The sequence below is a fragment of the Macaca fascicularis genome, chromosome 12 (genome assembly GCF_037993035.2).
Source record: "Macaca fascicularis isolate 582-1 chromosome 12, T2T-MFA8v1.1".
In the NCBI taxonomy this organism is placed as follows: domain Eukaryota; kingdom Metazoa; phylum Chordata; class Mammalia; order Primates; family Cercopithecidae; genus Macaca; species Macaca fascicularis.
Window position 1 is genome coordinate 91,285,861 of NC_088386.1, and position 22,181 is coordinate 91,308,041.

The 22,181-nt window shown below is 38.4% G+C and overlaps 1 protein-coding gene and 1 non-coding gene across 17 annotated transcripts in view; one reads left to right on the plus strand and one right to left on the minus strand.

Annotated features, from left to right (window-relative positions):
* The window catches only part of SLC39A10 (solute carrier family 39 member 10), a 164,308-nt gene that overhangs the window by 79,684 nt on the left and 62,443 nt on the right, over positions 1–22,181 (plus strand). For 2 of the 16 annotated variants that reach the window (XM_074009606.1, XM_065525803.1), the window contains one exon: positions 18,829–19,066. The exons of 8 other annotated variants lie outside the window; for them this stretch is intronic. Coding sequence is in view for 2 of the 8 variants with exons in the window: in XM_065525791.1 (XP_065381863.1) it covers positions 5,226–5,228; positions 5,558–5,684 (130 nt within the window). In the remaining 6 variants the exon portion in view is untranslated. Of the gene's footprint in view, positions 1–3,786; positions 3,840–4,054; positions 5,229–5,557; positions 5,685–18,828; positions 19,067–22,181 lie in introns of those variants that run through there. 6 more of the 16 variants (XM_065525805.1, XM_065525792.1, XM_065525791.1 and 3 more) reach the window with 5 other exon arrangements.
* On the minus strand, positions 17,535–17,641 carry LOC123568100 (U6 spliceosomal RNA). Its single transcript, XR_006691329.1, has one exon. It is a non-coding gene; the product is annotated as a U6 spliceosomal RNA (small nuclear RNA).

A 22,181-nucleotide genomic window follows, 5' to 3' on the forward strand; every position in this document is an offset into this window, starting at 1 on the left:
GTGAGCATTACTGCCTGAGTTCCACCTCCTGTCAGATCAATGGTGGCATTAGATTCTCATAGGAGTGCAAACCCTATTGTGAACTGTGTATGTGAGGGATCTAGGTTGTGCAGTCCTTATGAGAATCTAACTAATGCCTGATAATCTGAGGTGGAACAGTTTCATCCCAAAACCGTCCCCACCCACCCCCATCTGTGGAAAAACTGTCTTCCAGGAAACCAGTCTCTGGTGCCAAAAAAGTTGGGGACTGCTGCTCTACAGAATGTAGATGTTCCCCACAAGAGACAGTTTGCAAGGCCATTTCAAAACATGTCAAAGAAATATATTTTGGAGAAAAAGTACTTTGAATTCTTTCAGAGCCTGCTATCTGTCAAGTTGGTATCTTATTGCTACAATCTCTTTCCTCAGTCCTAAGGTCTGTTTTCTTGTTAATGCTGGTCATCTGTGCCTGAATTTTTTTTTGAGATGGAGTCTTCCTCTGTTGCCCAGGCTGGAGTGCAGTGGCACAATCTTGGCTTACTGCAACCTCTGCCTCCTGGGTTCAAGCAAGTCTACCTGCCTCAACCTCCCGTGTAGCTGGGATTACAGGTGCCCACCACCACACCTGGCTAATTTTTGTATTTTGAGTAGAGATGGGGTTTTGCCATGTTGGCCAGCTGGTCTTAAACTCCTGACCTCAGGTGATCCACCTGCCTTGGCCACCATAAGTGCTGGGATTACAGGTGTGAGCCACCACACCCAGCCTGAATTTTAAAGTGAGGAGAATATAATGAGGCATGTTCAACCATCCATTCCCATCATGCCCGGTACTAGTGTTTCAGGCTGACTTTGGAATGCCTTTGGCAAAGAAGAGGTGACCATTCAGTTAGTTGGGAGGCTTAAAATTTTATTTTTGGTTCATAGCCTCTCTAGGCATAGCTTTGTCTAAAGTAAACTTTTTGGCCATGTAAAAGTAATAGTTTAAACTCGAGATGAATTTAAGAAGGGGTCTTTATCATTGGTTATTACTAATCTTGAATCACAGAAAGAACAAGTGAGTTTGAAAGGCCTGATTTCTTAGAATTAGTCATGTTCTTCATAGATTTCATTAAAGACTCTTAACTTTGTTTGTATGATGACTATTTTCTCTTCTGTAAGAGGGAAACCCAGGTTTATGACATGGACTTTCTTTAGCCACTGCTAAAGATTGGGGTATGAAGTATGTTTTCTTATTTCCTCCTTTGTATTAATAGTTGGTTCTTTTCAAATCCTCTGAGGGGCAAAAAGACCCTTGGATTTACTATATCATGTCTCACAAATGTAGACTGTCACATTTGAAATTTTACATATGTGAACTAATATTGTGGCTGAAGCAGTATGAATAAGCTAAAGAATGAAAGGTAAACCATTTACACATAATTCAGTACCGCGCTTTTCCCCCAGTACTGAAAATCATTTATACTATTTTTATAGTTCAGATGAGCCTCTTTATGAATCAAGTGAGGTGACTGGAAAAAGAAAATGTCTTACACTTTGAGAAAGTTTTATGATTCTAACATATTAGAAATTCTTTACCCTAACATATTACTTGTATATAAAACTGGTAAAAATAAAACGAAATTCGTATAGTGATATTGTTGCTGTAGTGTCCATTATTTGACTCAGCAGGTGATTTTGGGTAAGCCTGCAAGTCATTTTCTGAGATTCCTTTTCTCAGTAGGAAAAGTAATATGCTAGTATGCAGATTAATCATTTATTCTATCTGATAATTTTGCTTGAAAATCTGCCCGAATCAGTGGGTATACACTTGAAGGTATATACATGTTTGGGTGAGTTTAAAAAGTGTTAGGAAACATAGTATCTATTTTCAAGTTGCTCACCACATAGTTTTCTATAGGGATGATATTTAAAATGTGTAACAATTAGTAAAGAATAGGCACCAACCAATTAAAACGGGAGTGACTAATAAGAGCTGGGTCCTAAGGGCTCTATCTTAGCCAGGTATTGACCCACTAGTTCCTAAAATGTGGAGGTCTGGGGAATCTTGAGAGGAAGGACTGGCATAGGGGTGAGAAGCATGGGGGTATACCACTCAGAATTGCAGCTGTGAATCAACTTGCATGGAAGTATTTCAGTATTTGATTAGTTGGTTCAGCCGTACTTGTGTGTACCAGCTGAACATTATCCTTGTATATCCATAACTAAAAAAGCAGTGTAGGTGCCCTAAAATATAAGGAATGCAAGTGATATATCTTATTGATATTTGAAAGAAAGGTTATGTATGTTTTAAGGGTGTCGATAATAATGTGCTCAATAAAATAATTATGAGTCATAAACTATCAAGCTAATTTGGAAGCTGCTTATACTTTTCACACAAAGGATGTACTATCATGATTTTATGAACTTTAAGGACTTTAGTTCTAGGATGAACCTTAGAATATATTTAAAACAATCCCCTTAATCTATCAATGAATCTGAGGACCACAGCCGTTGTCTCACATTTAGTGGCAATGGTGAGACTTGAAACTAGGACTCAGGCTTAATCTCTTTCCTCCACACGTCAGCACTTCTCCCTTTGTAAGCAGAAGTGAGGTTCATGCCCTGGCTTTGAAACAAGGAAAAGGGCATATGAGTAGTTCAGTGTTCTGAACTACGCATGGCAATCAGTAGGCATTTATTAAGCACGATTTTCGTTGTTTTGATATTTTTTGTAGAGATACAAAACAAAAAAATAATCTTCTTTCATGAAGGTATAATATGCAGGTTAGCGGGACTACCTAGCCGTCCATACTGAATGGGTTTGGAAATCACAACTCTTTTCTCTACCTGCTCTGTGATACCAGGCAAGTTAAAGATTTGTGTGCCTCAGTTTCCTACCTCACCGTATTATGGGGATTAAATTTATATATATGTAAAACACTTGGGGAGTACTTGACACATAGTGAAGCCTGCTATTACTGCTGTTCATGGTTTTATGTTCTCTACTAGACACCAGTAAGGCACCCCCATAACTCGCTCTATTAAGTAGATTCTGGTTGGATATAGAAACCCAGGCACCCCAGGCGGAATGCAGATAAGCCTCAACATGTGGATTAAGAGCCAGGAAGCAGAGTAATGAAGCAAAAGATGTCCAGAGTCACCTTTTAAGAAAATGTGGGTTGGTGGTTGCTTAAGAGGGGAGGAGACAATTTAGATGAGAGGTATGGTGCGAGCAAAGGGCAAGAATGAGCACGGTGTAGGCACAAGTCCATGGAACTGCTTGGCCAGATCGGGATTTCTTTTCTCATAGAGTGTTAAGAAATAATAAATCAATTGAGGAGTAGAGGGGTGAAGACCTTGGAAAGTTACCAAAAGCCTCGAGAATTTGTCTAAATGCGTGACATGTTCTCAGGACTCAACTCTTTCTTTCAGGCTTGGAAGACCCGCAGTAAGTGTGGTCTAGAATTAAATGGGTGGGAGGGGAGCTAGGCAAAACACCTCGCACTTAGCACTAAATAAAGTTCGCTGTCGCCCTAAGAGATTGAAAAGGTTTCTTTAACAAAGGGGGCGGGATTAACTTAACGTAGATGTTTAACTCGTATACAGATGAACATTCCAGATGCTCACTCTGAAGCTTTTTGGCTACAGCATTTGGGTTTAGAGCTTCCATTACTCATCCGACTCGCCCAAGGCCTCAGCAACCGACGTTCTAAAGCCAGGAGAAAAGGCGAATGATAAAGGGCGCTCCACGCATGCGTTAAGAAGCTGCCCCAACTCCCCCGCGGCGTTCTTTCTTGGAACAAAACTAGCGCGGAGACACGGAACTCCGCAGTTTGCGTATACTTGAATTTCCTATTGCTCGGACGATCCGTGTGGAATCCGTGAGTAGTGCGGCTCCTTTACGCAACTGGCGTTATCCGAAGTGAATAGCTAGGTGGCGCGTGTACGCCCATAGCGTAGCACCCATAGGCGGACGGGGTGCGGCTGCGCAGGGAGCTGAGTGGCCCTTGTACGCCGCTAGCGTAGCAGGGTGTCTGACGCGCGGGTTTCTGCGACGCAGTTAGCGCAGTCGGCTTTGGTGAATACACGATTTGGTGCAGCCGGGGTTTGGTACCGAGCGGAGAGGAGATGCACACGGCACTCGAGTGTGAGGTAACTATAAAACCCCGATTTGTTTACATTCCCTCCCCCAGAACCGGCCCCGTGCGCGGCGGAGACTGCGAGTCCCGGGACGGCGCGGGGGTAGAAAGGGAGAACAGAACCGGGGAGTCGGGGCTGGGTCCCTCGGGGATGCGGGCGCTGGGGTTCCGCGGCTGCTGCAGTCGGCGGCAGCGAGCCGAAGCAGAGCGCGTGGTGGGCAGCGTGTTGGGCGTCTCGGCTCCTCGTGTGCGGTCTGGGCTGCTGCGGGCCTCGGGATCGGGAGCCGGCGGCGTCCGCTCCGCGTGCGGAGCCTCGCGCCCCCCTCACCCTCCTGTGGAGGTTGGCTGAGCCTCGCGGGCCGCGCCCGGGGTGGGGGAGTGACCGCTGGGCGGGCGGCGGCGGTTAGGGGGCTGCGCGCCGGCCGCGGATGGCGTCGCCGGCGCGGGCGGGCAGGTCTTCGGGGGCTTGGCGACCAAGCGACCCGGTTTCTTCCTGTCTAGTCGTCCTCTGGTGTATAATGGGGCCAGGGGACCCCGGGATGGAGCCTCGGCGCCGCTGTTCCGGACCGAGGCTAACGGACGGCGGCGCCTCTGCTCCTACTAGTTTTCTCCCGGACCAACCGAAAAGCCGAGGCGGAGCGCGGGGTAGTGAAGATCTCGGCCTGTTGGGGGTCCCTGGAGCTGAGGGCAAGGGTGGGGCCGGGTCGGTGGGACAGGCCGGGTGGGCCGGAGGTGGCGCGGCAGCTCGGCTTTGTTCCGGAAAGCCCTTAGGTGGAGAGCGATGTGGGGCGCGGCAGGGGGAGCGTGTAGAGGAACCTTCGTGCACAGCCTCTCCGGGTCTGGAAATCTGCTGAACTCCTTGCCTCTCTTGGGGTCCCCCGAACGCCCTAGCTAAGAAGGGCGGGGGGCCTTGCCAGGGCAGGAGCGACATGACGTTCAAGGTTTTCCTGTGGCTTCTGTAAAGAAATGTTCACGTGGGAGCTTGTCCACATGGGCTGTACTAAGGATCTGGCACGAGGAAGAAATATCACTGCAGAATCTGAAGCCCTCCGTTGGAAGGGTCGTTCTCTCGAGTACCTATTCTAAATGACAGTGACACAAAACACATGTTAGAAAAAAGCAAAAAGGATGGTAGGTTATACTGGTTTTTTTAAAAAAACTTTTATTTATGTTTTTTGCTGTTAAGTCCTCTAATTTCACATTGGAACTGAGTCATTCTTGGAGCAAAACTAGAGTGTAATAGATTTACATTTCCTTTGTGTTTTCTTTTTCGATATGTATCTAAATTGTACATAATTAAGAACAAGCAAGTAATGGAAAAGCTGGAGATGTAGAATTTAGTTCCTTCTAACTTAGTATGCAATTGAAAGCCTCAACTCGAGACTCCTGTGTATTGTTTTATATTAGGACTCTTGTACAAATATTTGAGAACCTTAATATGAGTTAGTTACTTTTTCTAGATCTTGGGGATCCATGCCAGACAACGCACATTCTACAGACACTGGTTACTCCAGTGGCTCCTTACTGGAAACAGATACATAATATCAGTGATAAGTGCTGTGAAGAAAATAAAACAACGATGTGCTGGTAGGGATTTTTAACTTTTTTGTGTGATGAACCACAGAATGATGGTTTTAAATGTATGAAATACATAGAATTGCAACAAAAACCAGTTGGAATGAAATACTTAATGAAGATACTAAATATGACATCTATGTGTCAGTAAAGCATTAGCGAGGACTGTAAATGATCTTTAAAGAGTTTAGCTTAAATTTAATCTAAAATTCCTATCAGGTATTTCACATCGCTGTAATTTTTGCCTGCATTCGTAACTGAAGAGATTAAATTTTTTTTAATCTTTTATAAAAAAAAATAAATCTTTTTTTTTTTTTCTGACCACATTCACAAACATTCTGCGTTCTGTACATATACCCCTGGATAAGAACCCCTGTGCAAGAATGACTTTGGTGCTACTTCAAAAGGAGTGGTTAGGGAAGACCTCATAGGAAATGACATCAATAATATATTGCATGATAACCTATACTAGTTCTTACTGTTACCAATTTAAATTCTAACCGCTTGAAAGCTAACACGGTCCTTCCCTTTTTTTTGAGCACCTGATTTGAAGTACTTTGAGTAGGCCTCAAGTGTAGTATGCAAGTACTAATTAGGGGGTGTGCCTTTTTTCAAAAGTGATTTTTGGAGAAGATAGGATGTAGTATTATAGCAAGGATAATTCAGCATCTGGGATCATTTGTTTCTGATTAGAGAAATTTACCTTGTTAATACTCTGTTCACCCAACCCTTCTACCCTCAGTGTTGACCGATACTGGAAAAAATTGAAGGCTTTGGAGTTAAATTTTAAAGGTTCAAAACCATGATCTATTAATTAGTTGGCTTACCTTGAGGAAGTTGCTAATCTTAATTTTCTGTTTGAACTTCAAGTACAAAAACCCTACTCACAGACTTAATTGTGACCATTAAATGAGATAACCAAAAGGCTGAAGATGATAGTGAATTGATTTTACCTTTTTTCTACATACAGACGTTTCAGTTCTTTCATTAGTGGTTGAAGCACTGTGTTCCTTTTCTTCCTCCACCCCCTCCTTGACTACCTCCAGAATGAGCTTTGATGGTCTCTACTGGGCCTTTGGTGGGGGGGGGGCGGCGGGGGCGGGGATACAGTTATCCTGTTGTTTTTGCTCTGTTGCTTATATATAATACTCATGGATTTATTTCTGCTTCTCTTCCATTTTCTAATTTATAATAACCTGTGCATCTTGTTTTCCCTGCCAAACTAAATTTCTTGAGGGAGTACATACTGCACAGTTTTTTTGTCATATTCTGCTTATGACACATGAATATGCAGAATTTGTCATGCTCTTTAAGTTTAAAATGCTAATTGAGTGAATCAAAACTTAAATTCACCATTATGGTTAGGCTAAAAATGTCAGCTTGTATTTATATAGTGCTTACCGCAGTATTGGAAATACCATGAGTTTTGTATCAGAAGGACGTTATTACTAGTGCATTTTAAAGTGATACTCACCAGTCATAGTTGCAAAAGTAAGTACACAATGGAAAATGGAAGAGAAATGTAGGCAATCAAAACAAAACTAGTTTTTTCCTTTATAACAGAAGTTTTATTAATTCTTCTTTCATGTAAGTGTAGTTCTCATTAAAAATGCCCTAAAGCTTAAAGTTTGCAAGGCTGCCCAGCCTAACCCACAACAGTTTGATGCTGCCCCCTAGCGTTTGATTCCCTTCGCTTTTTCCTAAAATAAGATAATGTTTAAATTACAATTAGATTTACTTAGTGCTATAAATTTGGTCTATTTTAAAGTTTCCTCCGTCTACTTAGTGTTGCTAATAAGATGGACATAAGTGTTTTTTAACTGGTTAATTATGATTGCTTTTAGCCTCCAGTTTTCCAAATGGGGGTGAATTTTGGGTAAAGATAGAACAATCACAAAGTTACCTTGCTCCAAAAAAGAAATTTATGTATGGGATTGTTTTCAAAGCAGGAAGTTAGCCGTGTAAATAACAGCAATTTTATTTATTTAATATGGGCTTCTCCTTATCTTGCATGATATAAAAATCTACTTTCTAGATTAATTTAGTTCCGTATAACTTTGTATTGCTTTGACTGAACTAATAAAGTTTGAAAGTGTTAAATTTACATTGTGAGCTTTTTTTAAAATTTGAATTTATTTCGTACTATGACTTTTATAGAATAATTCTTAAAAACTAGTTTCAAGTTTCAAGGACCTCTTAGTAGCCACAAGATTTCCTTTTTTATATCATTAATATTTTATATGAATGCTGTAATGAAATCCAAGTATTCATTTTACACGCAGATATATACCACAATATACCACTACACAAAGGCAATGAACACATGACATTCTACAAAATCTACAGAAAGGATTTTCTATAGTCAGTGCAAACCCTAAGGTTTTAGGTTTTTTTCAGATTATTGCAATATCAGTATATCAAACTCTCTTTTTCTTTTTATTATCCTCTATAAGTTCTGTGGGTAGACCACAGGATAACTTTTAGCTTTTTCTAAAATACCCAAACATATTCTCAATAAAAAATTATTGGAATACTTAAAAGTATATTTAGTAGGTATGAAGAAATATAGAACCAAAATTACATTTTTAAATAATAGTATGTATTTATTTAAATAGAGACAAGGGTCTTGCCATGTTGTCCAGGCTGGTCACAAATTCTTGGGCTTAGGCAGTCCTCCCATCTTGGCCTCCCAAAGTGCTGGGATTACAGGCATGAGCCACCATGCCCAGCCAGTAATACTACATTATTTCCAAATTGACTGCTTAGGAGACCACATGCAATGTTCAGACGTGTTAAAACAGGACACAATTCATTGTATCACATCAGTAATTCTATGTCGAATACTGTTTTTCTATCAGAATGTAAGGGTATTTATGGATTGCCAGATACAAGGAATGGATATTTAATAGATTTTTACTGGTAGATTTTTTTACGTTAAAAGGTGTTAGAATATGATGCTACTGGTGATACAGGTTTGCAGGCTTATACAAGTATAAGGACAAAATCTAAAATCTTGTTCAGGTAGTGTTTTCACAATCTAAAAGTAAATATTTTGTCATTACCTACTTTTATAATCATATTTTATAATTACTCAATTTTAGATACTGCTGAAAGAGAGATATCAGATAATATCCTTGTATTAATATTTCTAATCAATTTTACCCTTTTATATACTCTACTTTGGGGGACTACCCCATCCCATTAAGATTTTTAGGGATTAGAAAAGTAAAAATGTTGTAGGATGTATCCTTATTAATATCATTATGTACTTTCGTAGGATGAGAAGTATTGTTATGAGAACTGTGAACTATGAAGGAGGTTAATTTTAATCCTCTATGATTAAGATTTAATCAGTGATCACTTTAGGTTTTAGATTTTCATTGAATAAAGGAAGAAAAACCTCAATCACTTTTAGTATAGTAAGAAGATCACAAAGATATGTATCCTACTGTGGTGTTCCCTTTTTTTTTTTTTTTTTTTTTTTTGAGACTGTGTGTCTGTTCCCCAGGCTGGAGTGCAGTGGTGAGATCACAGCTCACTGCAGCCCTGACCTCCTGGGCTCGGGTCATCCTCCTACTTCAGCCTTCCTAGTAGCTGGGAATACAGGAGTGTGTGCCACCATGCCTAGCTAATTTTTTTTTTTTTTTTGTAGAGATAGAGTTTCACCATGTTGTCCAGGCTGGTCTCAAACTCTTGGACTCAAGTGAACTACCTGCCTTGGCCTCTTGAAGTGCTGGGATTACAGGCATGAGCCACCGTGCCCAGCCTATGCTACTGCTTTAATATCTATAAATAAAAAGAAACAATTTCAGATATGTCTTGCCTTCCCACCTCTAGACTTTTTTCTAAATTCACTTTTATATATTTGAATTTTTGAGTTTTAAAATAGTGGTTTCCCCTATAATTGTCTGCTGGATTCATACTTTTTTTTTTTTTCAAAAATGTGTAAATTAAATTCGGGTCAGCAAACTATGGGCCAAATAGCCCTGTTTCTGTAAATTGTTGGAACAAAACTTGCTTATTCATGTGTGTATTGTCTACAGATGCGTTTGTGGTAAAATAGTAGAAAAATGTTCAGTCAAATGATCAATTCATAGGTAATGTGAATTCTCAGGTGTTCTTTACCTACATAGTATGGAAGCTTTTTGTCTCTTTCCCCTTTCCATTTTTCCTCTACAGAGGGAATTATGCTTTATTACGCTTGAAGTCAGAAAAGGAATGTGAAGCCCTTGGCCTTCAACTGTGGGTTACCACATAACTGTCACACTGTTTGTACTGCTTATGTAGCTCTCTCACAGTTTACCTTTTCTAGTTGAAAAAGCTGATTGTGTCTTCCTTGTAACTCTCTGAGCAGGAAATGGATCATATTTTTATGCTGCCTATGTCTCATGTCATCTTTCCCTTCCCCTTTCCCTCCTCTCTTCTCACTCCCCTCATAAAGCAATTCAAAACTGCATGCATGCTTACAGGCCTGTGAACAAATATTTTGGTATATTAACTCAGTGCACTTCTACTGAAGATGACTCCTTACATTATTTTGCTTCACAAAATGTGAAGAAATATATTTTGCACTGTGTTACAGAGGAACATAGCTTCTTGATGAAAGGGGCTAGGGAAAGATTGATTTATATACTTTATTAATATAAATGAAGTAATACATGATGTGTTATTACATTATAAAATGAGATTAGTAAAACAATATAAGAAAATTAACATGTAATAATGCGATTGTATAACATACAGCATGTATTCTATGTGTATATACGTTATAAGCCTGTGAGATCATGTTTTCTAGTCCCATGGACCTTTTTTAGAAAAGCGTATCACCTGACTTCATAATTTTTTAATGTTTGGAATATACTGTTTTTAAGATTTTGGTTTTATGGTGTTTCAAGAATGTAGAAGTTATGAAACAAAAGAGAAATAAGTAAATTGTATATTAAAACAAAAAAGATTTGGGTTTTAAATTAGGATAGTCTAGTTTTTTTCTTTTTTTTTTCCCAACTTTTATTTTAGATTCAGAGGGTACATGTACAGGTTTGTTACCTGGGTATATTGTGAGCTGCTGAAGTTTGGGGCATGAATGATCCTGTCACCCAGGTACTGAGCATAGTGCCCAACAATTAGTTTTTCAGCCCTTTCCTTCCTCTTTCCATTCCGTTTTTTCCTAATAAAGTGAATAATTGAATGTATATAACATCCTATGAAAGTAGTACCGTGTATATATAAAATTTATTTTTGAGCAACTAATCATGCCAGTTAAAAATTGAAAATCAGAAAGGTATGCTAAAGTTAAATCATTGAAATATATTTTTTAAAATGTTCTTTAAATTCACTGTAAATATAATTTCATGGAATATATAATTTCTAAAACAAATTCTTAAATCTTTTTCTATGAAGATTTTTGCCTAAACACAAGTACTTAAAGTTTTTTAGTTAACTGATGTGTGTGTGAAAGTGTTGGATGTCAGTACAACTGACATTTTTGTTTTTCCTAAAAAAGAAATGGACGTTAGGGGTTTTAGTTCTTTAGGAGTTGTGTTATTTTTAATTATAGCTTTTCTTTTTTTCAAAAATACACTAAAATGTGGGGAGAAAAAACTTTTAAAATTTAGCAGCAATCATAGAAGAAATTGCAAAAATGTTATTAAGTTTCATTGCATGTACATGAAAACATCTATACATGAAAAGGAAAACATGATCAAAATAAAAAGGAACATGATAGAACTGAAGGATTTTTGCAGAAAATGTGACTGAATCATGTTATGTAAAACTCATATATGTTGGAAAAAATATTGAGACATCAGGAATAGCTTTAAAAATATAAATTTAAAATAAGGTAAGACCTTTTATTTATTTAAAAATTTATAATAATACGGATGAGAGTGCTATAATCATACTGCTGGTGGCAGTATAACCAAGCTTAATTTCTTTAGAAATCAATTTGGAAAGTAAGTATATGACAAAACCTGAAAAGTGTTAAAATTTTTATAGTTTTTCCCCATATCTTGGAATTCATTTGAAGCAAGTAATCAAAGATAATAGTACAAATAGGAATTAAAATGTTTGCATATTGTGTTTAAAACTGCAAACAGACTGGGCACAGTGGCTCACACCTGTAATCCCAGCACTTTGGGAAGCCGGAGTGAGAGGATTACTTAAGGCCAAGAGTTCGAGACCATCCTGGGCAACGTAGGGAAACTACCATCTCTACAAAAAATATTAGCCGGGTGTGAGGTCGGGCACGGTGGCTCACACCTATAATCCCAGCACTTTGGGAGGCTGAAGGGGGTGGATCACCTGAGGTCAGGACTAGCCTGGCCAACATGGCAAAACCCCATCTCTATTAAAAAATACAAAAAATTAGCTGGGTGTGGTAGCAGGCGCCTGTAATCCCAGCTGCTTGGGAGACAGGCAGAAGAATTGCTGGAACCCGGGAGATGGAGGTTGCATCCAGCCGAGATCGCGCCATTGCACTCCAGCCTGGGCGACAGAGTGAGACTCAGTCAAAAAAATAAAATTAGCCGAGTGTGGTGGTGTGTGCCTATAGTTCCAGCTGTGTGGGAGGCTGAAGTGGGAGGATGGCTTCAGCCCAGGAATTTGAGACTTTACTGAGCTATCATTGCACCGCTGCACTACAGCCTGGGCAACAAAGTGGAAACCTGCCTCAAAAAATAAATTTTAAAAAGAAAAGCCCACAGACAAATGCTTGTGAAAATCTTAAAGCTAGAATTCATTTTCTTCCACATGTGACGTTATTTTATTGGTTTGTCAACTATAATTTGTAATTGCCAACTTTTAGATTTTTTTCAAAGTTATACATGAATATAGTTTAAAGAATCAAATAGTTGTGTGAAGTTTCTTGGGGGGAAAAATCAGTCCCTTGTCTGCTCCTTTCATGTTATGCCTAGAGAGATAAGGAACACCTTAGTTCCTTTAGTTGATTATTTTGCTATTCATTACCATGTCTCCAGATAACATGTTCATTACTTGCAGCTGATTTTCAGTTCTAACCATTATCTATTTAATGAAGAATGATTTTAGTGCTCTTTTCACTTCTCTGCATACCTTCCTATTCCCTGTACTCCAGTTTCTCAGTACAATTTTCATTGTAATTTTGGTTTAGAACAGTATTTGGTGTTACATTTTTATGCTATAAATGTTATTTTATACAATGTGCCATTGTAATAAACAGCTACTTTCCTGCACAACTTTGTTTTTTCTGGCAATGATTAGCTTGATTTTTTTTGTCCTTTTATTTAATATGCATGTATCAAAAGACCCCAACTCTGTGTTTCTGAATGTAGCTGTGTAAGAAGGGAGAATGTGGTCAAGACTATGTTCAATAATTTTATGTAGTTTAAAAAAATTGATTGGCCAGAAAGCTCCCATGTTGGGGAATAAGTAGCTCTGTGTTGTCAGAAACATAAAAAATGTCAATGTTATAAAAAGATTGACTTGGAGATTCTCTGATTATTTTTTCCCCCTGACCTCATGGAAAAGAAGGATCATTTTAGCTGGCAGTTTTTACAATGGCAAGCTGGTATAAAATCAAGGATTTATCACAGTGACACGACACTGAAAAAGGGAAGGGTGAGAATGCATGGAGTAATAAAGATTTGAGGTAGTGCAGCAGTAGCTATTTTTAGAATAAAGACAACTGTCAGTGATGAGTGGAAAGAGAACAACAAGCTGTTGCCAGACTGGAGTACTGTGGTACGATCCCAGCTCACTGCAGCTTTGACCTCCCGGGCTCAAGTAATCCTACCTGAGCCTCCCGGGTAGCTGGGACTACAGGCATGGGCTACCACACCTGGCTAATTTTTAAAACATTTTCTATAGAGATGGGGTTTGGCCATGTTGCTCAGGCTGGTCTGAAATTCCTGGACTCAAGCCATATGCCTGCTTTGGTCTCCCAAAGTGCTGGAATTACAGGTGTGAGCCATTCACCTGGCTGGTTAGCACAGTAAGTCTGCTTCATAATGCATGTAACTAAAATCAAAAACATTTTAGTAGCTTCAGAAGACATCCCAAAGACTGCATTTACTAAAATTTACCATTTACAGAGGTAGCATTATTTACCATTTACAGAGATAGCAATATTACAGGTAGCTTTCTCCAATATGGTACCGGGTTCCCTGTAATGAAAAGTTGAAAAGCAGAAATGTAGGTAGTTGTTTTGACATTTGATGAGAAAATGTAGATTTGTACATGAATGTATAGAATACAGTAAACAGATATGTGTTGTTGATTGATTTGATATATTAAGGTATAAATATATTCTCTCTTAAGTTAGTGAAACAGGAGAACTGAGTTAATACCCAAGCTCAATTAGCATGCACTTAACTTTTTATATGAATGAATCTCAGTGGAAAGACTGGGTTGCCTGAATTGTGCTTTTATTTATTTATTGGAAGAGTTGCAGTGGCATTCCAAACTGTGAATATGATTTCCAGTAGATTAGATAGCAGGTGAAGTAGGGGGATGAAAAAGCAAACCATGAAGCTATAAGAGGATTTTGTGGTCCCTGCTGAGAACTCATTACTACAATACTTTTTATCCCTTGAAGAATTTTCTAATGTCAGTGAAACTAGTAAGGTGTAGTGAGTCTTTCCAACTTCTGCTCAGATCCTAGTGAATTGGGTGCGTCCTGTAATCTAGAGCAGGTCTTGGATGTGCTAATGATGCATGTGCTCTTATGATATTTTGTTAGCATTCTTTCAAAAGAGTCACAACAGAGAGAATCCTCCCCCACCACCATACTTTTTGTAATTTAAGTGAAAGATACATAATACTGCATCTAATAATGGTAATACCTTAGGTTAATATATTTAGTTGCTTTACAAAGCAGTTTCATATACGTTCATTTATTTGGTGGATAAGTGTAGGTATTATTTCCCCTGTTTTGCAGAGAGAAAACAGTGGCACTACTGGGATGAACTAGAGACAGGTTTCTGATTCCTGGTTCTGTACTGTATACAAAATACTACATTTAATGGATATATGAGAAGTAGGGACAGAACTCAATTTATATTATTATTAATAGCTTGCACTTAAATAACATTTAAATATTGCAAATAATGTAGGAAAATTAACAAATATTTTACTAAAAATATGTACATAATTCGGTTCTTATGGTTACTACAAAATAGAACAGAAATTAACAGTCCCACTTTATAAGTAGTAATAAGAGTTAAAGTGGTTAAGGGACTTGCTCAAGGACTCATAGCTAATAGATGGCAGTCAGATCTCTAACATCTTTGACTTCTAGGCTGATCTGTCTTCACTATGCACAGAGTCTCATTGCTTCTCTGTTACTCTGTGTGTGCCATTACTGAATCACAGAAGGAAACTAAATTGATACTTGACTACCTACATTGTGGTCAATATAAAGTTTGATAAAGCCGTTCAGTCATTTTATAAATATCAGCTGTGTTTATATGATTGAGGCTATAAGTAAAACTGATTTCAACCATTTAAAGTAGTCCTGTAATGAAACGTTTAAAAAATGAAGTCCTTTATGAAATTAGGAAACTGTGTATACATTTATTGAATAGATTTTCACATTAAATTTACTTAAAGCATGTTATATTATCCAGGATGAGGGTTTTAGTGATTAATCTTTTGGTTTCTACCTTATTTACCTTCAGACTAGCAATCTGGAACATTGAAAAAGCTTGCTTTAAAACCTTGCTAAGCAACTTATAGTATCTTTTTCCTGTCATTATTAGCATATTGTGTGTGTTTGTGTGCATGTGCACATGTGTACACACACACGGATATGAAAGAAAGAATTGTGATACAGATACTAACTTCTCATTCTTTCATTTGGTCTTCATTTTCCTTTAAAAAAAATACTCCCTAGAGTAAAAATAGGTGTTTTTTTTGTTTTTTTTGGTTGTTGTTTGTTTGTTTGTTTTCTGGTTGTTGGTTTTGGTTTTAGTGAAATGAATTAAGTAGATTACACACAGGTAATAAGTACTAAATTGATCAGGCTGGGTACTGTCCATCGCACCCAGCACTTTAGGTCACATCCAGCACTTTGGGAGGCTGAGGCTGGCGGATTACCTGAGGTCAGGAGTTCAGGTTGCCCTGTCTCTACTAAAAATACAAAAATTAGCCAGACAGGCACCTGTAATCCCAGCTACTCAGGAGGCTGAGGCAGGATAATTGCCTGAACCCAGGAGGCAAAGGTTGCAGTGAGCGGAGATCATGCAATTGTACTCCAGCCTGGGCAACAGCGACTCTCTCTCAAAAACAAAAAAACAAACAAAAATTACTAAGTTGATTGGCCTCTCCAGCAGTTGGAACTAGGATTATTTTAGTATTTATCTGCTATTTTTCTTACTATGTCAGACAGTCATTTTGTTAAGTAATCTAAATTTATTCACAATGTTTTGTTTTTTTTCTGTTGAGTAAGTAGTATTAAGAGACAATTTCTTTTCCCTTAAAGTCTTTGTAGTGTATTTTAGATGATGACTTTAATAAAGATCTCAAAGTATTCTGGTTTTAAGATATACAAATATGCTCCTGTAGTAGACTAAAGAGCCCCTGTCTTTCAAGTCAGAGAAATGCCACAGCTTAATCACGTTAGATACCTTTTCTGGGTCTCAGATTCCTTACACATAACATTGTTTAGCTAAATATACCTGAGGATTTTTAAAATCTCAAACATTCTACATTTTTATTATGTTTATCTGTATGAAATAAAAGACAGTCTAAGACAAAATATCTGTAGGAGGATTTGTAATGTTAGCCATTTGTATATATTCCTACTGAACTTGTTATTTAGGTGTTTAATTTTATTTAAAAATTTTAAATTTGTAGCTTGGCATTTTACACATTTCAAAACTACAGTGCAAAGCCTATAACTAAGGTTTTTGTAGGCTGGGCATGATGGCTTACACCTGTAATCCCAGCAGTCTGGGAAGCTGAGGTGGGAGGATCCCTTGAGCCCAGGAGTTTGAGACCAGCATGGGCATCATAGTAAGATCTCATCTCTATATGAAAAATGAAAATATGGCCGGGTGCGGTGGCTCAAGCCTGTAATCCCAGCACTTTAGGAGGCCGAGATGGGCGGATCACGAGGTCAGGAGATCGAGACCATCCTGGCTAACACGGTGAAACCCCATCTCTACTAAAAAAATACAAAAAACTAGCCGGGCGAGGTGGCGGGCGCCTGTAGTCCCAGCTACTCGGGAGGCTGAGGCAGGAGAATGGTGTAAACCTGAGAGGCGGCGCTTGCAGTGAGCTGAGATCCGGCCACTGCACTCCAGCCCGGGCGACAGAGCGAGACTCCGTCTCAAAAAAAAAAAAAAAAGAAAAAAAGAAAAAAATAAATAAATACCTTTAAAAGAGATTTTTGAGCTGGGCGCTGTGGCTCACACCTGTAATCCCAGCATTGTGGGAGACCGAGGTGGGTGGATAACAAGGTCGGTAGATCGAGACCATCCTGGCCAACATGGTGAAATCCCATCTCTACTAAAAATAAAAAATTAGCTGGGCGTGGTGTCATGTGCCCGTAGTCCCAACTACTCGGGAGGCTGAGGCAGGAGAATCACTTGAACCCTGGAGGTGGAGGTTGCAGTGAGTGGAGATCACGCCACTGCCCTCAAGCCTGGTGACAGAGCAAGATTCTGTCTCTAAAATAAAGTGAAAAAGGTTTTTGTAAGCCTTTACAGGAGAAATTGCTATGGAGAATATCAACCCTAATTCTTTTTTTTTTTTTTTTTTGACAAAAATAGTATATATTATGTACAACGTGTATTTTGAGATATGTATACATTGTGGAATGTCTAAATTGAGCTAACAAATGCATTATCTCACATACTTATCTTTTTTTTGTGTGTGGTGAGAACATTTAATAGTATAGACCATTTCACAGATTTGCATGTTATCTTTGTGCAGGGCCTGTGCTAATCTTCTCTGTATTGTTTCAATCTTGGTGTATGTGCTGCTGAAGCAAACACCCTAATTCCTTTCATTTAAGGATCTAGTTAACCTTTCTCTTAAGTATAACCATATATTTTGTTAAGCAATATCTTTTTGTTAACAAAAATGCCATTTTTTTCTGGTTAAAAAATTGATTTTCTATTACAATATTTTTAAAAGTGCATGTAAAAAACTGGTGAAATTTGAATAAGGTTTGTAGTTAATAGTATTGATGTCAGTTTCTTAGTTTTGAACATGTACTAGTTATGTTAGATGTTATTGGGAAAAATTGGGGAAAGAGTACATGGAAACTCTGAACTACTTTTACAACTTCTTGTGAATCTTAAATTATTTCAAAATAAGAAGTTGAAAAAGCACTTTTTCCTTTGAGTAGTATTAAGTATGGATGTGTTTCTAGAAATTACGTGTTACTGGTGTTACTGATTTTACTAATTGAAGGTTGGAATAAACTTCATGTGGGGAATAAAAATTAAGTTTTGGATGAAATATAACAGCAACAGAAAAGTACCCAAATGTTAAGTGTAAAATTCAAGTAGTTTTCATGAAGTGAAGCGCAACCATGTACCCAGCACTCAGGTAAGGAAATAATACATTAATAGGAACCCAGAATTCCTCTCATGATTCTGCCCAGTCACTCCCCACACTGAAGTATAGTCACTTCACTACACATTTAGTTCTGGCTTTAGTCTTAGATACAAGAGAATATTAGTGAACTTCATTTTTTCTTTGCATCCAAAGCAAAATATTTGCATTCAAAATAGTATAATAATTAACACAATGATTAAGTTCCTAACTGTAAATTAGCCCCACTCTTAATGCAGAAATTACACAGTGATAGAATACTTACGCTTTTAACTGTGGTTATGTATTGGAAATCAACAGCAAAAGATGAAAATGAATTTTTTGTGGCACGGCTAGTTAGTTACCGGAATCCCTTTTCCCATTTCTCGTCAGTAGGCTCATCCATTGATGTCTACAACACCTAGTAGAACTCTTCAGTAGAGATCACTCAGCTGAACTGAAAAAATATTATCAATTATAAAACTAACATATTCTTAATGCATAAAACTTGGAGAACTACAAAACACAAGAGACGTAATAGAATATTTTGGCTTGGGCAAAGCTGCGTCCTATAAATGTCAGTTTTTAGGATTGAGTGGTATGTAGGCTTGTACCATTTCCCTCATTCCTGTCTCCACCTCAGAGATCCTCTTTATGCTGTCGATGGAAAAGATTGTTAACATCTACTGGAATGCTTGGGTAACGTAAGTTGATGAGACCCTGGCCTCCTAGCCGATTGAGATCATGTGACTAACCACTTGCCAGTGGAATGTGATGAGAAGTGATGCCTGCAACTTCTACTTCCCTTGCTGCTGAAGAAGAAACTTCTGAACCTGGACTTCCATTCTTTATCTTTCCCCGTTGGCTGGAATATCAACTGTGTAAGAATGTTATGTCTCTGAATGACTGGAGCAGAGCTGCACTCAGACCTGGAGTAGTCATCTTTTTTTTTTTTTTTTTTAAAGGTCCAGGTGATTTAATATGGAGTAGTCATCTTGAACTGTTTTTGAGAGAGACAAAAACTTGCCCATTTCTTAAACCACTACCTTTTGAGAGAGGTCTCTTTGGAATCAGTAGCTGCTTAGCCTGTAATAACAAAATGCATATTTCATCTAAATGATTTTTTTTTCTTTTGAGACAGGGTCTTGCTCTGTCACCCAGGCTAGAGGGCACAGTGTGATCTTGGCTCACTACAGCCTGGCCTTCCTGAGTTCAATCAATCCTCCCACCTTAGCCTCTTAAGTAGCTGGGAGTACAGGCATGCATCACCACACCCAGCTAATTTTTTAATTTTTTTTGTAGAGATAAGATCTCAGTATGTTGCCTAGGCTGACCTCAAACTCCTGGGCTCCACAGTCCTCCTGCCTAGGCCTCCTAAAGTGCTGGGATTACAGGCATGATCCACCATGCCTGGGCTAAATGATTCTTAAGCATGCATCTGCTATAGTAGTTCTAAACTAAATAAAGTTGCAAAGTTAGTGAATGATTTACTTTAATAATAAAAAAAAAGTAGAGGTTTAATACTACCTCATGATGTTGCTTGTATCATTGTATTCCTATAATATTCTCTTAAATGTAAGTGATTTGAGTACTCAAGATTCTTAAAATCTTTTCCATAATAGAGTATGATGTATTTAAAAAATAGAGACAAATGACGTTTTAAAGCTTGTATAAATGATCTACAGCTTTTGTGTTTCATGGAGTCATTCATTTGATGTTGTCTGATCAATATATATGAATGTCCTGTTTCCACCTCTGGTACCTATTCATTTAACAGTGAGATAACATGCATTAAAGAAATCTCATGGTATTTGCATATCAGCCAAATGAAGTAACACTCACACCTTTAATTAGCATCTTCTAGTGGAAAATCAAAGTAACTGCAGGGAGTGTAACAGGAGCTAAAGGAATATGTATCCTCCTTTGCTTAACAGTGATTGGTCTTAATCACCCATGCCTTTTCATCTTCATTAGTGTACAAGTAAAATTGATACACAGTTTAAATGGTGACTTTATCCATGAGACTAAGATTAAAAAACATCTCAAACTTAATGCTGCTTTGGAATTGTTTTATAGACTATTTTAAAAAATGCTTAACCTATATATGCCATATATGATAATTCAACTTAATTTGTTCAGATAGATCATAACATTAGGTCGACTAAAGTATTATTTTATTTATTTATTTATTTTGAGACAGCGTCTCTATTGCCCAGGTTAGAGTACAGTGGCAAGATCAGGGCTCACTGCAGCCTTGACTGCCCAAGCTCAGATGATCCTCCCACCTTGACTTCTCAAATAGCTGAGACTACAGGCACACACCACCATGCCCAACTAATTTTTTTGTATTTTTTGTAAAGAGTGGTTCTGCCATGTTGCTCAGGCTGGTCTTGAACTCTTGGGCTCAAGATCCGCCAATCTCTGCCTCCCAAAGTGATGGAATTGCAGGCGTGAGCTACAGTGCCCAGCCCAAAGTATCATTTTAGAGAAATGGAAGTGTTTGGTAATTTATTTGTATAAATAGGCACTCTCAAATTTTGTCTAGCTTGCACCAGACTCACTAGAAAGGCTGGATAAGTCATTGCTAATTTATTTGTGAAAATAGGCACTCTTAAATTTTGTCTAGTTTGCATCAGACTCACTAGAAAGGCTGGATATGTCATTGGTGGGTCCTATCCCTAATGTTTCTGTTACAGTAGGTCTGGGTGGGATGCAGGAATTTGCCTTTCAGATTTCTAGCAAGCTTATGCTGCTCTCACAACGACAGTTTGATTAACCACTGATACAAGTTATGTAGTATCTTCAAATTTACAGAAAAGTACATAGAATAATCAAGAACCCGAATCCCATTATCTTGCTTTAACAAATATTAATGTTTTTTCATATTGCTTTAGATCCCTTTCCCGTTTTTAAAGAAATAGCACACTGCAAACGCAGTTAAATCTGTGTACTTCCTCTATGAGCTGATTTCCCTCCTTCCCTTTCTGAAAAGATAATGACTCTCCAGAATGCAGTCATCCCATGTTCTCTTGCTACATGAATATATGCCCCCAAATAAGCAATTCTGCATGTTTTAAAATTGTCTGTAAATTACACAGCGTGTATCTTTTTGCAATTTTATATTTCTGAGATTTTTGCATGTTAATACACAGTCTTCATAGTCACATTTGTGACTGCAGTGTAATCTTTAATTACATAAATATATTTATTTATTCTAATGATGAGCATTTAGGTTGTAGCAGGCAAAGTAGTGGTTACACAGTTGACCACTTTTCCTTATTTTATTTTATTTTTGAGACAGAGTTTTGTTCTTGTTGCCCAGGCTGGAGTGCAATGGCATGATCTCGGCTCACTACATCCTCTGCCTCCTGAGTTCAAGCGATTCTCCTGCCTCACCCTCCTGAGTAGCTGAGATTACAGGCACCCGCCACCATGCCTGGCTAATTTTTGTGTTTTAGTAGAGATGGGGTTTCACCATGTTGGTCAGGCTGGTCTTGAACTCCTGACCTCATGTGATCCACCTGCCTCAGCCTGCCAAAGTACTGGGATTACAGGTGTGAACCACTGCACCTGGCCTGCTTTTCTTTATTTACCTCCTTTTTTCTTAAGGCCTCTTATTACCGCATGTTCTGTGAGTATTGCCTCTCCCACATACAGTCATATACATTGCTTAATGCTGGGTATGTTCTGAGATGCAACCTTAGGTGATTTTGTCGTTGTGTGAACATCATAGCGTATACTTAGACAAACCTAGATGGTGTAGCCTCCTTTACACCAACCTATAGAGTATAGCCTGTTGCTTCTAGGCTACAAACCTGTTTAAGATATACTGAATACTGTAGGCAGTTGTGATACAATAGTAAGTATTTGTATGTTTAAACATAGAAAAGGTAGAGTCAAAATTCAGTATACAAGATTTTAAAAATGGTACACCAGTGTTGGGCACTAATATGAATGGAGCTTGCAGGACTGGAAGCAACTGTGAGTGAGTCAGTG